General features: G+C 40.2%; 1 protein-coding gene across 17 annotated transcripts in view; it reads right to left on the bottom strand.

The window, feature by feature from the left end:
- LOC108427443 (adhesion G protein-coupled receptor L3-like) overlaps positions 1–17,519 on the bottom strand; it is a 444,945-nt gene that overhangs the window by 35,262 nt on the left and 392,164 nt on the right. For all 17 annotated transcript variants that reach the window (XM_037533074.1, XM_017697583.2, XM_017697582.2 and 14 more), the window contains 3 exons: positions 14,224–14,444; positions 8,207–8,273; positions 7,810–7,901 (listed from right to left, as the gene is read on the bottom strand). In XM_037533074.1, coding sequence (XP_037388971.1) covers positions 7,810–7,901; positions 8,207–8,273; positions 14,224–14,444 — 380 coding nt within the window. The remainder of the gene's footprint in view (positions 1–7,809; positions 7,902–8,206; positions 8,274–14,223; positions 14,445–17,519) is intronic.

The following is a 17,519-nucleotide window of genomic DNA, read 5'->3' as shown; positions in this document are numbered from 1 at the left end:
AGACTAGACAGAGACTTTTCACTGAACCTCCAGGTTCTGCAGCAGTTCTTCTCAGAGTTTATTAGAAGACTCTAATCGCTTAGCTGCTTTCTTCTATATTTATGCATATAGAACAGGAAGGACTAGTCAAACAGGGCTTGGATGTGAGAAAGCACAGACCTGAGCTAATGCTAGAGACAGTTAGCCTAAAGCCTGGCCATCTGTATGGCTGACTACAGCCTTTAATAAGGCACAGTAACTTGTGAATAACTTGTGGTGTGTCTATAATACTTGCTAGCAGTTTCTTTAAGGGGTGATTAGCTGGCCTTTAGTAGAAGTTGAGGCCTTTCAGTCGACTGAGAAAATCCAGTTTGGGAGTTAAAAATTTAAGAATCTGAATTCCAGTGATTATTAAATAGTGATTTTTCAACAGATGCCCTCTGGTTAACCTCAGCACTTGCAGACAGAGCTGCAGATTTCAGCAGACACCCAAAAAGCATGTGTATTATTCTCATACACAGTCCACTCCTGTCCGGTTGAAGGTCTTCAGAGCAGTAAAGGTATGTGTACATATACAAAGAGAGCATGGGATCAAACAGGGTGTCTGTCAGTTCTGAGGCAGAGACAGAGATGGAGGCAGACTAACACACACAGGCAGGTTAAAGGGAAACTCCACCAAAACACAAACAGACGAGGAGCAGCAACGAAAAACAGCAACAGATAAAAGCAGATCGTCTTACCGGCGCCACTCCACTACAACACAGCCCTCATAATATCGATAGCTGAATAAGAAAATAAAGAAAAAACAAACATGCAAGAACAGGCAACAAAACAAAACAGCAGATAATGAAAGAAGCAATGAAAGGAAAACTCTGCAATTGAGAGAGGCATAGAATGAGAAAAAAAGGAAAGAAAGAAGAAAGGATAGAATATATAAAGAAAAAACATGAAAGGAGGAACCAAGGAATGAAATAAGAAAATGAATGAAAGAAAGAAAGGATAGAGTAAATAAAGAAAAAATATAAAAAGAGGAATCAAGGAATGAAATAAGAAAATGAAAAAAAGAAAGAAAGAAAGAATAAAAATAAGAAATGACAAAAAAGAAAGAAAGAAAGAAAGAAAGAAAGAAAGAAAGAAAGAAAGAAATGACAGAATAAATAAAAAAAATCAGGAATCAAGGAACAAAATAAGAAAACAAAAAAGAAAGAAAGAAAGACTAAAAATAAGAAGTGACAGAAAAAAGAACAAAATAAAAAGAAAGAAAGAAAGCACAGAATACAGAAATTTGAAGCAGTAAAAATAAGAAATAAAAGATAGAATGCATAAAGATGAAGAAATGATAAACAGAAATAAAATGAGTAAAGAGAGAAAGAAGCAGACAAACAAATAAACAAACAAATAAACAGTGCTGCAGCCTTTATAACTCCACATACAGCGAATCAGCAGAGAAGAGAAAAACAGAGACAGAAACAGAGCAGAGAGTTCAGACCCAGTAAACACTGAACACAGAGAGGAGTGAAGAATGCAGTGAGGAAGATGAAGAGAGAAGTGTGGGCTGTGAAAGAGAGCCCAGCTGAGTCATTACTATCGTCACACATAAACAGACAACAAAGCCCAACGCGCTGATGGAGGAGCATGACGCAGTGGAGAGACGAGGCCAGACTCGTTTCATACGCGGTCATTAGAGTCAGTTTTGGAGTGAAATTAGTTTAAGATCTGTCAGAACCAGCATGTGTTACTACAGAGCAGGATCATAATGGCCATAATGAGCAGAGGCTGAAGTGGTCGAGCACTGCGTTGATGATGAGGCACTCGATGCACACAAGTTCTCCCAAACTGGCGCCCGTATCGTAATCCCACTTAATGCTTAGTAATGAGAGAAAGCACAACTGGCCATCTCTGCAATGACTCGCTGCTTATTAAAGCCAAATCCTCTCTGTGGGTGTCGGGAAGCTTGTGGATCAACCCTGCTTTATTACCTAGCCTCCTCATCGGCCCGGCTCCACAGAGCGTCTGCTAGGCCTGGGTGATGAACCTATAACGATGGTGATCTAAATCAAACATTATTACCAAATATCTGAGATATTCCCAATAAAAATATTGGTGTGTTACTCGTTCTGGAATGAGAAACACAGGATTTAGATTTGAATAGCTGCTACCCCTGTACAGCAGATGTAGACAGGCATCTCTAACATGCTGGACTGAGTTTACCACCATGTCCACTCACTGTCCACTCTATTAGACACTCCTACCTTGTCAGTCCACCTTGTAAATGTAAAGTCAGAAACAGTAGCTCATCTTCTGCTGCACAGTTTGTGTTGGTCATCCTCTTCTTTATAAGTGATCCCAGGACTCTGTTGGCTGGATATTTTTGATTGGTGGACTAATCTCAGTCCAGCAGCAACACTGAGGTGTTAAAAACTCCAGCACTGCTGTGTCTGATCCACTCAGTCCAGCGCAACGCACACTAACACACCACCACCATGTCACTGTTACTGCAGTGCTGAGAATGATCCACCACCCAAATAGTACCTGCTCTGTGGTGGTCCTGTGGGGGCCCTGAAGAACAGGGTTATGGAGCATGGAGAGAAACAGATGTCCTACAGTCTGTGACTGTGACTGAACTACAAAGTGCTCCTATTTGGTAAGTGTAGCTCATAAATGGACAAAGAGTGTAGAAACAAGGAGCTGGTCTGAATGTTGTGGCTAATGACTGTACGTAAAACAGCGAACATTTGTGAAGAAAATCAGAGAATTTTTGCACCTCACAGTTCAAATTTGTCAAACTCTTCTTGACCGACTACAGATGACTTGACTGTAGAGAAGCAGGACAGGGTCAGTCAGGAGCTGCATTAGATAGTGTTGGAAGAAAGAAAGGACAAAAGTAATAAAGATAAAGAAAGTATAGAGATAAATGATAAAAAAGAAGAAAGCCCTGCTGGTGATATCCCATATAAATGGGAACAATATAATTAAGTTGTGGACACGACTTTGTAAGGTGTGGAAATGAGATTCTAATGTGTAGCTTTAATGCGGATTTACTAAGGCATTGGAATGAAATAATTAAGCCTAATAAGACATGATCTCGTTCCCACGCCTTACTGTCGTGGCCCTGCATTAGGATCCTGTTCCCACACATTAATATAGCATGGCCACACATTATTTTTATTTATATGGGAAGTCACCAACAGGGCTCTGCAAAAAAAAAAGAAAGAAAATGAACGAATACAAAGAAAAGATAAAAAGGAAGGAAGAAAAATCATGAAAAAAATGATCATGAGAGAGGAAAGGAAAGAAGGAAAGACTGAATGAATAAAGATGAACGGAGAAAAGGAGAAAATGATTGGAAAATGGCAAAAGAATGAATATATAATATGAAAATTATGAAAATAGAAAACTACACGAGAAAGAGAATAGAATGAACAATAAAAAGAAAGGAAGAAACTGATGAATGAGAAATGACAAAATGAAAATATAAAGTGCAAAATGAAAAGGCAAGCGAAAGAAAGGATAGAATATAAACAGAGAAAAGTATAAAAAAAAACAAGAGTTAAAAAATAAATGAAAAATGAAAAAGGGAAAGTTTCTGTGTGTGGAAAAAGGTTTCTGGTTCCAACTTGTTTTGCCGTCAGATGTGAAGTGCAGATGTTCAGTGTGACTGAGGCCTTTAATTCTCTTCAGGATCTGTAACACTATTCAGGCTATTACTGGCCATTAGTGAGCACACGTATGGATAATTATCGACGGTGAATGACGAGGAAAACGATGACTTTTTTATTCATATAAGATTCATGTTTTTTGCCATGTCGCCGTGACCTGTCTTCCACCACCACCACTTTTCAGATGATGACCAGTGGACCATCACACACACACACACCCTGTTTACTCTCTGAATCGAAGGCATACATCTGGATTTAGCGGGATGACAGAGCCGAGACAGAAAGGTCGCGACCTTGGTTTATCCGCAGGCCTGTTCACGCTTTTCACCGCTTCATTTCAAACAGCTTTATAAATCATCTCATAGAAAAAACCCACACACAGGTCAACAGCCACGCAGCCAACGCCAAGGAGATCTTTCACACATCTGCACACAGCAGACTTTGTTTTTGTTTTCACTCCCTTTCTCCTCCTTTTCATCTCCTAATCAAATGGACCTGGAGCTTTAAATGGCGACTGGTGAATTAGTGCCATGGAAACAGGAGACTATCATCATCTAATTATCAACATGAATGGGACGTCTGATTACAAAATTATCCAATTCCATCTAAGACGTTATCAAAGGGAGGATTCGGCACGTAATGACACCTTACAGGCTGCCTAATTAATCAGACGGGCCCAAACGGCTTCTCTTGTGCTGCTGTCGACGCTTCGTCCGCTCTAATGCAGGGTCATTCAATCTCATTCAATACAGCCGTATTTGTACAGGGTCCATTTTTTATTCCTGTAATGAGACACTGTCGGTCTGACGCTCTGCACAGCGCGCTTGATGTCAGAAAGTGAATGTTAAAAGATAGGAGGAATGTGGGAGACAGGAAATTCTTATACATCCTAATGCGTGTCTGTAAGAGACTCTGACTCTTAACATGAAGCCTCTTTAGAGCAAAAGCGAATCAATTTCAAACATCTAAGACCTGGTACTGCCACAGTTTGCTATACTGGTTAAACAGAATTATACATTACATAACTAATTACACAGTTAGGGTCGTATGCAAAAAATGTGGGCGCCCCATGTTTTGTTGTTGCATTAACATATGCAGAAAAATGTCACATTTAAGCGTGTTCTCTGTAGAAAATGTGTTCACATATTTTCACCTAGAAAATCAAATAAATATGTGACTTGACTGACGATGTTTAAACTTTTGCACACAATATACAGTCAAATCTTGGCAACTTCCTGTTTGTTTCTGTGTCGACAGATAAAAAAATGTGATATGTAAGGGATGCTTTTCTTTCTGTAAAGCAAGACTGCAGAGACAACAATAACCCTACATCAATTTACATTTATGGCATTGGGCTTGATCATTTTACATAGGTAGGCCAAGCGGTGTTAGGAGTCTTGCCCAAGGACTCTTATTGGCATAGTGTAGGGTGTTTGCCCAGGTGGGGATTAAACCCCAGTCTACAGTGTAGAAGGCAGAGGTGTTAACCACTAGACTAACCAACCACATTGTGATAAATGATACACATCAATTCATAATAAAAAATCTCATAAATGGTTAGCATATATGAATAAATCAGGCATAACATTCTGACCACCTCCTTGTTTCTACACTCACTGTCCATTTTATCAGCTCCACTTACTATATAGGTGCACTTTGTAGTTCTACAGTTACAGACTGTAGTCCATCTGTTTCTCATACTTTGTTAGCCCCCTTTTACCCTGTTCTTCAGTGGTCAGGACCTCCATGGACCCTCACAGAGCAGGTACTATTTGGGTGGTGGCTCATTCTCAGCACTGCAGTAACAGTGACATGGTGGTGGTGTGTTAGTGTGTGCTGCTGAACATCAGTGTCACTGCTGGACTGAGAATAGTCCACCAACCAAAAGTATCCAGTTAACAGTGTCCTGTGGCCACTAATGAAGGACGAGAGGATGACCAGCAAAAACAGCAACAGATGAGCTACTGTCTCTAATCAACAACATAGGAGTGTCTAAAAGAGTGGACAGTGAGTGGACACATTATCATTATTCATCTTTATAGGGAGACTGTGTGTAGCTGTCTTACTCTGAGCTAAAGCCTGTGTGTGAAACAAAGTGCCTGCTGAATGCACCTCGAGTTTAGCCTAGAGCGTGCTCGCTAATGTAAAGTAGGGTCTGCCCATTCAGTCTCCACTTTCTAATTCATATTTCCAATTTTATTTTCCATCAGTGAGCTCAGTTTAAAATGTTAGAAGCATGCTAATGTCAGCCATATGTAGTATGTCATTCATAATGTAGTAAGTAGATCTCCGTCTATGATGTCAACTCATTTAAGCTAAATGTAGCTAGATGTGAGGTGGTGAGGTTGTTTAGTATTGTGGTTGCAAGAGTGGTTGTTCTGACAAGCATTTGATGTTTTGCCAGCACTTTGTAGTCTCTGCCTTGTTGAAAAGCTTGTTTAGATTTGTACAGTCTTGTTTTAGAGAGGAAAAACATCCTTTACAGTTTTATCATTATTTGCCATTATTTGATTGCAAAACACTGTCTGGTGAACTTCAACCTGTCAATATGGAATGTAAATCCAATCCAACTACAGCATACATTTAACATTATGTAATATAAATCAAACATAAAGGTACATAAAGTATGGCAAAATTACAATAATAACTCAAGGCTGGTAAGGGTTTAATTTAGGCCTCTTCTAATTCCAAAAGCTAAAAATACACCCTTTCCTTACACTTAACTCAAATTTCTCTCTTTTTAGAATACATGTATTTTTATTGCTTATTATTTTATTATCTGGATCAGAAGTGGCTCTGTAGAGCATCAGGTTACAGTTTTGTGATTGTGAAATAGATACATCACATTTCTCCCTGTGCCAGAAAACCCCCTGATGCGATTGGCCGAAGGAGCTGTCAGTCACAAAGCTCAAGTGATGTTTCTCTGACAGCTCTGCACGACCCCCTTTCCCACCGAGACGCATCGCTCTGCTCAGAGATCTGATCCATGACCACACGCACACGGAATAGAGTCTCGCTCATTCCCTGTCAAATTCCATACCCTCCACAGCAACAGCAGCATTTCCAACACACACACACACACACACACACACACACATACCCGTAGTTTCATTACCTCCAAAGCAGCAGCATCAATAAATCCACACTTTCGTGAAGTCATTATAGCTCTCGGCCTCTCCTGAGTGGCCGGCCTCTGGTGGCTGCTTATGAATATTCATGCACGTGTAGATGGCCGGGGTTAATGCTGCACTACTCGGCCCGGTGCCTCTCCGCTCTGCCCATAATGCTGCTCGACCTGCAGAATACCTGACACTCTCTGATAATGCGCCTGAACTTTTAATGCTAACGAGAATACCACCTTTTAATGCTAATAAGAAATAGCAAACTCCATGCCACCCTCCAGCGCTAATTAGACATACCTATCTGTACGGCCCTCAGTGTTTAATGCTAATAAGAAATACCAAACACCATGTACTGCGTTCTTTAATCTTTTCTAGATCACTGTACTGGCACACTTCCATCAAAGTGTTCACTGCTTTTATATACATCATTTTTCTGCCTATATATTGCCCAGTAATACGGTGCAATATATCATTAGAAAGCTTGAAATCTCAGGATTCGATTCCTGCTATTTTAGGATCTGTTATTCAGAGCAGTAATGATCGCCTTATTTGAAAGGTAAGCATGGAATGAGCAAATGATAGCAAATCTGTAGGTCCTCACCTTCAAAGCCTCACGCTATGCACAGAGACATCATTATCCAAAACATGTGGTCTTGATAACAAGGCAGTTTAGAAATATTTGAGTCTACCATTCTAGCCCCTGCTACTCTGTGTCAGTAATTCATGCAAATCACTCTGATGGATGGGAATAAAACATGAGAGTGTTACATTTCAAATGAGACCATGATCATGACTGCAGCCCAAAGTATGTGGGAGCAGTGCTCCTTTCACTTTGGGTTTGCCATTCAGTCAAAAACCGGGTGCTAAAAGGTGCTGATAAGGAACACCAAACCCAAAGTTTCGCATTTGCTAATGCCACTAAGAAAAAAAAGTGCACAATCTACCTGGATGCTAAGACAGATGAGCAGAAGGAGGAATAAAGCTATGGCAACATACCAGGAGACACGTTTTAAGGGGTCCTCAGAAGTGAGTGGTGTGTTCACACTTACTTGATGTTGTCCAGGCAGCCGGAGTCAGGCTTCAGTATGGCTGTGTGATGGAACATTTTGTAGAGAGCGATGCCCAGGAAGATGACGTTCAGCTGGGAGAAAATGTACACACATACATATCAGGTCATAAGTCATCAATTTTATCTAGGGAATTGTATCTCTATCTAACCATGATAGGACTATAGATATAATCATAGACTGTAATCATGCATTAATAATGCTTCATATTTTCAAAGAGCAGAAAAACACATGCTACAGATGTGTCCATGTAGCCAATGCTTAAAGATATTTAATACAATAAACCTCTTATATAAATAAAAATATTGCTCACAAAAATCATTAATGGGGATTATGGGATGTGTGTGCTAATGAGCTAGGTTAATTAACAGCTGTTTACCATAATGATGAGGGTGGCAGGCCCTATAAAACTCCAGATGAAGTACGTATCCAGACGCAACCAGCACCTGAATAAGAGAAAAAGGGGAATTAGGCTCGACCGACCACTCCTTATATGCCCCCCCTACCTCTGCTCTGTATGCATAATGCAGTGGAGGTCACATCAGCAATAGCAGGCAGCTGGAAAGGCTCAGAGTTTTTTCTCCTGTCACGTGAGCCCCCACATGGGGCTGATACATGAGCGCTCATTAAATTATTCAGGCGCTAATTTCCGCTGCATTAGAGTCGCCATCACTCCCACCAAATCCTCCTCCAGCTCACTCTAACACGGCCCTGACACGCTAAGCATCAGCCATCAATTCACAAGCTTCATGCAATTCCACATAGTTATTCCCACAATTCTACACACATTTCAACACAGCTCCACACAGAGATGATCAGCTGTACTTCCACATAATGCAACGCAGTTCAGTTCATTTCAACAATTGATTCACTGTGCATTATCATTAAAGGACATGAATCTAATGCACTTAAAAGCTAATCTGGTTTCTACTGAGTTTACAGACTAGAATTAAACGCTGCTCCACATAAAGATAACTTTATCTTTGAAGACATGCTCTGCCCATGTTTTTGCATAGCAACATGCCATTTCACATAACTGAACTGAAAAATTGTAAACATTTGTTTTTTTTTCAAAATACCCAAATTTAGAATATTATTTTCAACATTCAATTTAAGTTTCAAACATAACTCACATAACTATAACTATAGAACTCGACTTAGAACTCTACATAGCTCTATTCAACGTCATTTGGGCATGTACACTACTCTTTACAACTATGTAAGGATTTCTACACAGTTCAATACACAGTTCCATATACATCTATCTGGAATAAGCCACATACCTCACTACAGCTCTATACAATTCTATACAGAACTCATGTAAATCTGTATAGAACCCCACACAACCCAGCGCAATTCTATAAAGAACTTCAAGAACTCATTGCAAAACATGCAACTCTATCTTGAAATCAACATAAGTCAGTCCAACTCCTTACAACTCTATAAAACTCTATGCAGCCCAATACAGTTCTATATTGAAGTTCCCATGACTTGATAGGAGATCATATAACTCTATACAGAACTTTATACGACTCAGTACAACTCTGTGTGGAATTCAGTAAAACTCAGTATTACTCTACAACTATATATGAAACACCTTACAATCCAATATATCTCAATATAGAACTCCACACAACCCAACTCAATACATCAATGCAACTCTATATGGAACTCCACCCAACTAAATAGAGCTCAACACACCTCAACACAACTCTATACAGTGGTGTGAAAAAGTGTTTGCCCCTTCCTCATTTCCTGTTTTTTTGCATGTTTGTCACACTTAAGTGTTTCGGAACATCAAACCAATTTAAACAATAGTCAAGGACAACACAAGTAAACACAAAATGCAATTTGTAAATGAAGGTGTTTATTATTAAAGGAGAAAAAAAATCCAAACCATCATGGCCCTGTGTGAAAAAGTGATTGCCCCCCTCGTTAAAACATACTATAACTTTGGTTTTTAGCACCTGAGTTCAATTTCTCTAGCCACACCCAGGCCTGATTATTGCCACACCTGTTCTCAATCAAGACATCACTTAAATAGGAGCTGCCTGACACAGTAAAGTCCACCAAAAGATCCTTAAAAGCTACACATCATGCCGAGATCCAAAGAAATTCAGGAACTATTGAGAAAGAAAGTAATTGAGATCTATCAGTCTGGAAAGGGTTATAAAGCCATTTCCAAAGCTTTGGGAATCCAGCGAACCACAGTGAGAGCCATTATCCACAAATGGCGAAGACATGGAACAGTGGTGAACCTTCCCAGGAGTGGCCGGCCGCCCAAAATTACCCCAAGAGCGCAGTGACGACTCATCCAAGAAGTCACAAAAGACTCCACAACAACGTCCAAAGAACTGCAGGCCTCACTTGCCTCAGTTAAGGTCAGCGTTCATGCCTCCACCATCAGAAAAAGACTGGGCAAAAATGGCCTGCATGGCAGAGTTCCAAGAAGAAAACCACTGCTGAGCAAAAAGAACATTAAAGCTCGTCTCAATTTTTCCAAAACACATCTTGATGATCCCCAACACTTTTGGGAAAACATTCTGTGGACCGATGAGACAAAAGTGGAACTCTTTGGAAGGTGTGTGTCCCATTACATCTGGCGTAAAAGGAACACTGCATTTCAGAAAAAGAACATTATACCAATAGTAAAATATGGTGGTGGTAGTGTGATGGTCTGGGGCTGTTTTGCTGCGTCAGGACCTGGAAGACTTGCTGTGATAAATGGAACTATGAATTCTGCTGTCTACCAAAAGATCCTGAAGGAGAATGTCCGACCATCTGTTCGTGAACTCAAGCTGAAACGAACTTGGGTTCTGCAGCAGGACAATGATCCTAAACACACCAGCAAGTCCACCACTGAATAGCTGAAGAAAAACAAAATGAAGACTTTGGAGTGGTCTAGCCAAAGTCCTGACCATCCTATTGAGATGTTGTGGTATGACCTTAAAAAGGCCGTTCATGCTCGAAAACCCTCTAATGTAACTGAATTAGAACAATTCTGCAAAGATGAGTGGGCCAAAATTCCTCCAGAACGCTGTAAAAGACTCATTGCAAGTTATCGCAAATGCTTGGTTGCAGTTGTTGCTGCTAAGGGTGGCCCAACCAGTTATTAGGTTTAGGGGGCAATCACTTTTTCACACAGGGCCATGATGGTTTGGATTTTTTTTCTCCTTTAATAATTTGGGCGGCCGGCCACTCCTGGGAAGGTTCACCACTGTTCCATGTCTTCGCCATTTGTGGATAATGGCTCTCACTGTGGTTCGCTGGATTCCCAAAGCTTTGGAAATGGCTTTATAACCCTTTCCAGACTGATAGATCTCAATTACTTTCTTTCTCAATTGTTCCTGAATTTCTTTGGATCTCGGCATGATGTGTAGCTTTTAAGGATCTTTTGGTGGACTTTACTGTGTCAGGTAGCTCCTATTTAAGTGATGTCTTGATTGAGAACAGGTGTGGCAATAGTCAGGCCTGGGTGTGGCTAGAGAAATTGAACTCAGGTGCTAAAAACCAAAGTTATAGTATGTTTTAACGAGGGGGGCAATCACTTTTTCACACAGGGTCATGATGGTTTGGATTTTTTTTCTCCTTTAATAATAAACACCTTCATTTACAAATTGCATTTTGTGTTTACTTGTGTTGTCCTTGACTATTGTTTAAATTGGTTTGATGTTCCGAAACACTTAAGTGTGACAAACATGCAAAAAAACAGGAAATGAGGAAGGGGGCAAACACTTTTTCACACCACTGTACAACTCCATACAACTCTATAAGGAACACCACACAGCTCAATACAACTCTACATGGAACTCCACACAACTCTATACAAATCTATATTAAACCTAATACATCAACACAACTTGATACAACTCTATATGGAACTTAATACATAATACATCTCTGTATGGAACGGCATGCATTTGAATACAAGGAACTCCACACAACTCTATAAAACTCCATTTGTATTTGCTGTAATCAAGCACAATTCTTTACAGGTGAGCTACACTGAACGGCGGTCACATAAAGAAATGCCCCATGCAGCGAAAACACACCATCTCTATAAATACACAACAGAGAGGAACAGAGTGTTTCTTTTTGTCCTCTGGTTGAGATGTGCATCGTTCACAAGAACAGTTAGGAACAAAAGGAATGGAAGTGTGGTGTAAGATCAAAGTGTGTTCACACACAGCACCCCCAACCCCCCACCCTCCGCATACACACTCCATTTACTGCCAGCTGCAATATGTCTTCAAAGCCTGGCTAAGCACTTATTATGAATTATGTTAAATGGAGAGCTGTTTCTCTTCACTGTCTTCAGATCAGAGAGAGAATATTTAAAGAGTGTCAGCAGTGCTCTGTGTGTGTGTGTGTGTGGGTGTGTGTGCGTGCCTGTGTGTATCTCGTCTCTGTGCTGTGACAGAGTTTATACTTCTGTGTTTCTATTTCTGTCTGAATATGTTTTTCTGTGTGTGACTGTGTGTGTGTGTGTGTGTGTGTGTGTGTGTTTCAGTACATTCTGGTACAGAACCAGATGAAAAAAGTCTTTTTTCTGCACTACAATCTGGCTGTATTCAACCTAACTTCTCTAGGCACAACTTAAGTGTGTGTGTCTGTGTGTGTGTGTGTGTGTGGGTGTGTGAGGGGGTGGGGTCGGCGGGCTAATAATGAAGTAGTGAAGTTGGCTGTCTGGTCATCGCCTCCCAGTGGTTCGTTTTGATTTGGACTGTTGCTAATGAGCCCTCTCTCTCTCTCTCTCTCTCTCTCTCTCTCTCTCCCTTTTGTTCTCTATCTCTCTCGTTCTCTCCCTGTTCCACACACACACGCCTGGAGCGGTACACAGGGACAGGTGTTGCTGGCTTTGTAGTGCAGAGAAGGGGCTTCGCTTTTGGTTCTGTACCAAAATGTGATTAAACATAAACACAAACACACACACACACACACACACACATAGGACAGATTAGGTCGTTACACAACATGTAATAATGAAATATGTGCACACAATTCTTTAACATAGAAATTATACATGCCAGATGAGATGATTTTTTAGGGAAATAAACAAATTTGTGAGCAGAATGTCTGAATATAAGCTTTATCCACCTGAGCAGAAGTGAAGGAAACAGATATTTATTTATAGATATAGCTATACACACTCTCTAAGCACTTGTTCGGGTAAACCTATCATGTATCTACATTTATTGCCCATCTTATCAGCTTCACTTACCATATAGATGCACTTACAGTTACAGACTCTAGTCCATCTGTTTCTCTGCTTCTTATCACACCTTCACCCTGTTACTCAATGATTTGGACCTCCACAGGATATTGATGGGGTGGCATGTTAATGTACTAGTGTCCAGTCAACAGCATCCTTTGTCCACTGATGACGGACTAGAGGATGTCCAACACAAACTATGCAGCAGCAGATGAGCTACTGCCTCTGACGCTACATCTACAAGTTGGAACAACAGGGTCGGAGTGTCTACAAGAGTGTTTAAAAACTCCAGCAGCACTGCTGTCTCTGATCCACTCGTACAAGCACGACAAACACCCTAATGATACCTGCTCTGTGGTGGTCTTGTGGGGGACCTGACTGTTGATAAATAGGATAAGGGTATGATAAAGTATGCAGAGAACCAGATTGTCAGACATTGTATAAATATAAAACGTTAGTTCATTTATGCTTATATTCATGTTGTGTACCCCACTGGGTTGGTTGGCACACATTATGGATATGGATGGCTGGGAAACACAAATATTAATTTGTATTCAGCCCATTTTTGAAGTGAATTAATAGATTTACCCTTCACAGGCTGTATAAGAAAAGGGGGCAGTCGTGGGCTGGATGTTAGGGAACCCGCCCTGTGAGCGGAAGGTCGCCGGTTCAATCACTAGAGCCGACAATACATGACTGTGGTGTCGCTTGAGCTAGACACCTAATCCCCAACTGCTCCCCAGGTGCTGCAGACAGGGCTGCCCACAGCTCCAGGCAAGTGTGCTCACTGACCCTAGTGTGTGCACTCACTAGTGTGTATGTGGTGTTTTACTGCACGGATGGGTTAAATGCGGAGAAGAAATGTCCCCGTTGTGGGACTAATAAGGGTCAATTAATCTTAAAACCAAATCTGTTAAATAAAATTAACCGAATAAAATGTGTCATTGTGTCTGCAGACTTGTTAGGCATCTCTTAAACATTCAAAATAAGCACTGTAGCATATATTTAGTCACATATAGGCACATGTGCCAACCAACAGCAAGATCACTGCAGCAACATATCAAAACTTCAAAACTTCCTAACATTTTTCCACACCATTCAAAAACATCATCTGCCCTTTAGTTTGTGGGAAAATTTGATCATGATTGGACCAATAAAGAAGCTAAATTAAACACCCTACTTACACTCTCTCCGTCCCGTAGCTCCTGTAGTCCACTGCAGCAGAAACGGCCACTATGAGCGCAGGGATGCCATAACCGGTCAGGTAAAAATAACGTTTCCTCGAGTGTTCGCTTTCAAACACCTCCACCAGCATGATGTAGAGCTGAACTCCCTCCAGAAACATCCAGGTAAATGCGGCCAAGAAGAAGAAGTGCAGCAGGGCTGCAAACACCGCACAGGCAATCTGGAACATACACACGCAGGAGAAGGGTCAGCAGTGCTTAACAGTGCTAATTATTAGTGGCAGTGCCTTGGAAGGAGCCTGCACTGCGCTCGGCCTAAGCGGACAGTGATGGATGGTGCACATCTCCTTCCACATTCGTAATTACATTAAAACAATGAGGTTTTAAACTCATCAATCAAATATGGCACACTTCCATTAGAGTAACATATAAAACATGTGTCCAGTGCTGTGCAGCTTACCGAACACACACAAACACAGAAAATGCACATCAATCTGCATCTTTTCAGACTTTCCTGATCCTGTCTTGTTTCCACTTATATATATATATATATATTTTTTATTTTTTTTTTTTTAATGAGATTTTGTGATTTCAAGATGACATGGCACCATCTATTTATTGTTTATTGTTGGTCACTTTGGGGGTTGACTGGACCGTGAGTACAACGTTTCGTTCCACCTCATGTACCACGTGTTGTGAATGACAATAAAGCTCTCTTATCTTATCTTATCTTATCTTATCTTATCTTATCTTATCTTATCGGCCGATCCATGCCCTCCCCACAAGTATGACCTTTCAGAGCAGCGGTTGCAAAAAACTCTGAGAAAACTGAGAAACTAGAGATGTTTGTTTAAAGCTTCTACATAACGTTGAGTTTCCAGTTTAAAATGTTACTGAGTTGGACTGTGTTGTTGTAGTTAATTGAAATTAGGCAGGGAACAACAACAATAAACTAGACAGGGTACAGCACTAAATGCTAACCATGCTAATGTTAGCTCAGCAACTCAAACTAGGCAGGGAACAACATTAACTGTAATTATGCTAACGTTAGCTCAGTATTTCAAACATAACATGTAGATGACGTTTATCCTAACAGGACAGGCATACAACACAAATATCATTCACAATGAATACCATACTCTTATTTTAGATATTCTGACAGAAATGGACTTTTTCTCTCATTAGTTGAATGTGGGTTCAATGGACAGGTCAATGTGCATGGTCACAATAGGTAGTGAATAATTCACAGTAGTAACTAAATAATTCATTATAGGTACTGAATAATTCACAGTAGGTACTGAATACTTCACAGTAGGTACTGAATAATTCACAGTAGGTACTGAATAATTCACAGTAGGTACTGAATAATTCACAGCAGGTACTGAATAATTCACAGCAGGTACTGAATAATTCATAGCGGTTACTGAATAAATCATAGTGGGTACTTAAAAAAAAATCATAGTAGGTACTGAATAATTCACACTAGTTACTGAAAAACCCACACTTGTTACTGAAAAAGTCACAGTAGTAACTGAATAATTCATTATAGGTACCGAATAATTCACAGTAGGTACTGAATAATTCACAGTAGTTACTGAACAACTCACACTTGTTACTGAAAAATTCACAGTAGTAAACTGAATAAATCACTATAGGTACTGAAAAATGCACAGTAGGTACTGAATAATTCATAGCTGTTACTGAATAATCCATAGTGGTTGCTAAATAATTTATAACAATTACTTAAAAATTCATAATAGTTACTGAATAATTCCCAGTAGATACTGTGTTACTCATACTAGCTCTTAAATAATTCACAGTGGTTACTGAATGACTCATAGCTGTTACTGATAATAATAATAATATTATAATATTATATAATATGGTTTACTAACTGAATATAAAGGGGTTCAGCAGGTGCTTTTATTTCCCACAGTGTTAGCTGTGTGTGCATGTATTTCAATGCAGTACAAATTTACAGAAACTAAAATCCAATCTTGTTTTACTGTCCACTGTTTGGAGTAAACACAAAAGAAATCATTACCAATAACAGCAGCAACAACACATGATTCAGTGTGAACTGTTTTTGCCCAGGCATTTATGGCTTACTGAGCTGTGATGTCGTCCTGGATTTTCTCTCAGCACACACAGCCTTTATATTGCATAGAGTCTGTACAGAGAGTAGAAGTCAGCAGAGTGAATGGATGAGCTTGTAGGCGACAGCAGGAAGCTGAACAAAGCCAGACGGTGATCACTAGCTGATCATGCACTGCTTCACTTCAATGGCAAAACTGAAACAGTATCTTTATGCCACTATAAAAACGGCAATGATGTGAAAATTATGAATTACAACACAGGAAATGTATGCATTCCACTGTGAATTAGTTATTATCCATCAAATGTGTTTTCATCAGAGTTGTTGCTTAATCTCTTAATTAGCTGCTGACTTACATAACAATGCAACAATCACTCAAGTCAGTTTGCACTGCTTCCTATTAAGGCTTTAATCTGACCCGACCCTATTTCTTATTTTTTAACCCCTACCCCTTGTTTTTGAGTCTCGCCTTGCTCTTTGGAACTGAGTTACTAGGCATAGTGGTTGAAATCCTCCACAGCGAAATGGGACAAGCCTCAAATAAAACAGTACATTAATTCACAGTGATTAACAGCTACTAGCGCTGCTCTGTAGGCAACCCTGCCAGTCTGATAGCAGAGGAGGGTAAAGTTCAGCTCCTCACTGCTGGGCTTTAGTTAGATTTAGGGACTCGTATGTCTTCAAAGACAGGGTGACAGGGGTGCGATAATTATTTATCGTTGCCCACCTCTAATTCTACAGTGATATGAAGCTGAAGTCAGCTATTCGCTAGCTTCTTGTAGCAGTTGTGATGCCTGTGGCACCAGAACGTAACTGCTGCACCATTTAAGGTGGAACGGGAAAGTTAGCTAGTTAGCTACCAAGACATCGGCATACTGCTAGCGATGATTTATGCTTGTTATGAAGAAAAGAACCATAATACTTTGAAACGGCTTGAAACTAAGATGGTACAATGTTTATCCTAATTTTCATAACATAACACTTTGCCTTACCCCTCTATCTCAACAAAAACCAGGACACCGTATCCCTAGACATGAAATGTGTAAAACGGAAGGGTAAGGACTAAGTGGTAGGGGCAAGGGGTGAAATGGGATTGGGCCTTTGTGCCCACATTGCAAGGTCCATGTTTGAGTCGCCAAATCTGATATGTTCACACTGTTATACCATTTGTTCACAAATCCACATTAGTTATCCTAATAAT

This window comes from Pygocentrus nattereri, chromosome 22, assembly GCF_015220715.1.
Source record: "Pygocentrus nattereri isolate fPygNat1 chromosome 22, fPygNat1.pri, whole genome shotgun sequence".
NCBI lineage: Eukaryota > Metazoa > Chordata > Actinopteri > Characiformes > Serrasalmidae > Pygocentrus > Pygocentrus nattereri.
This window is presented reverse-complemented; position numbering and strand designations above follow the sequence as displayed.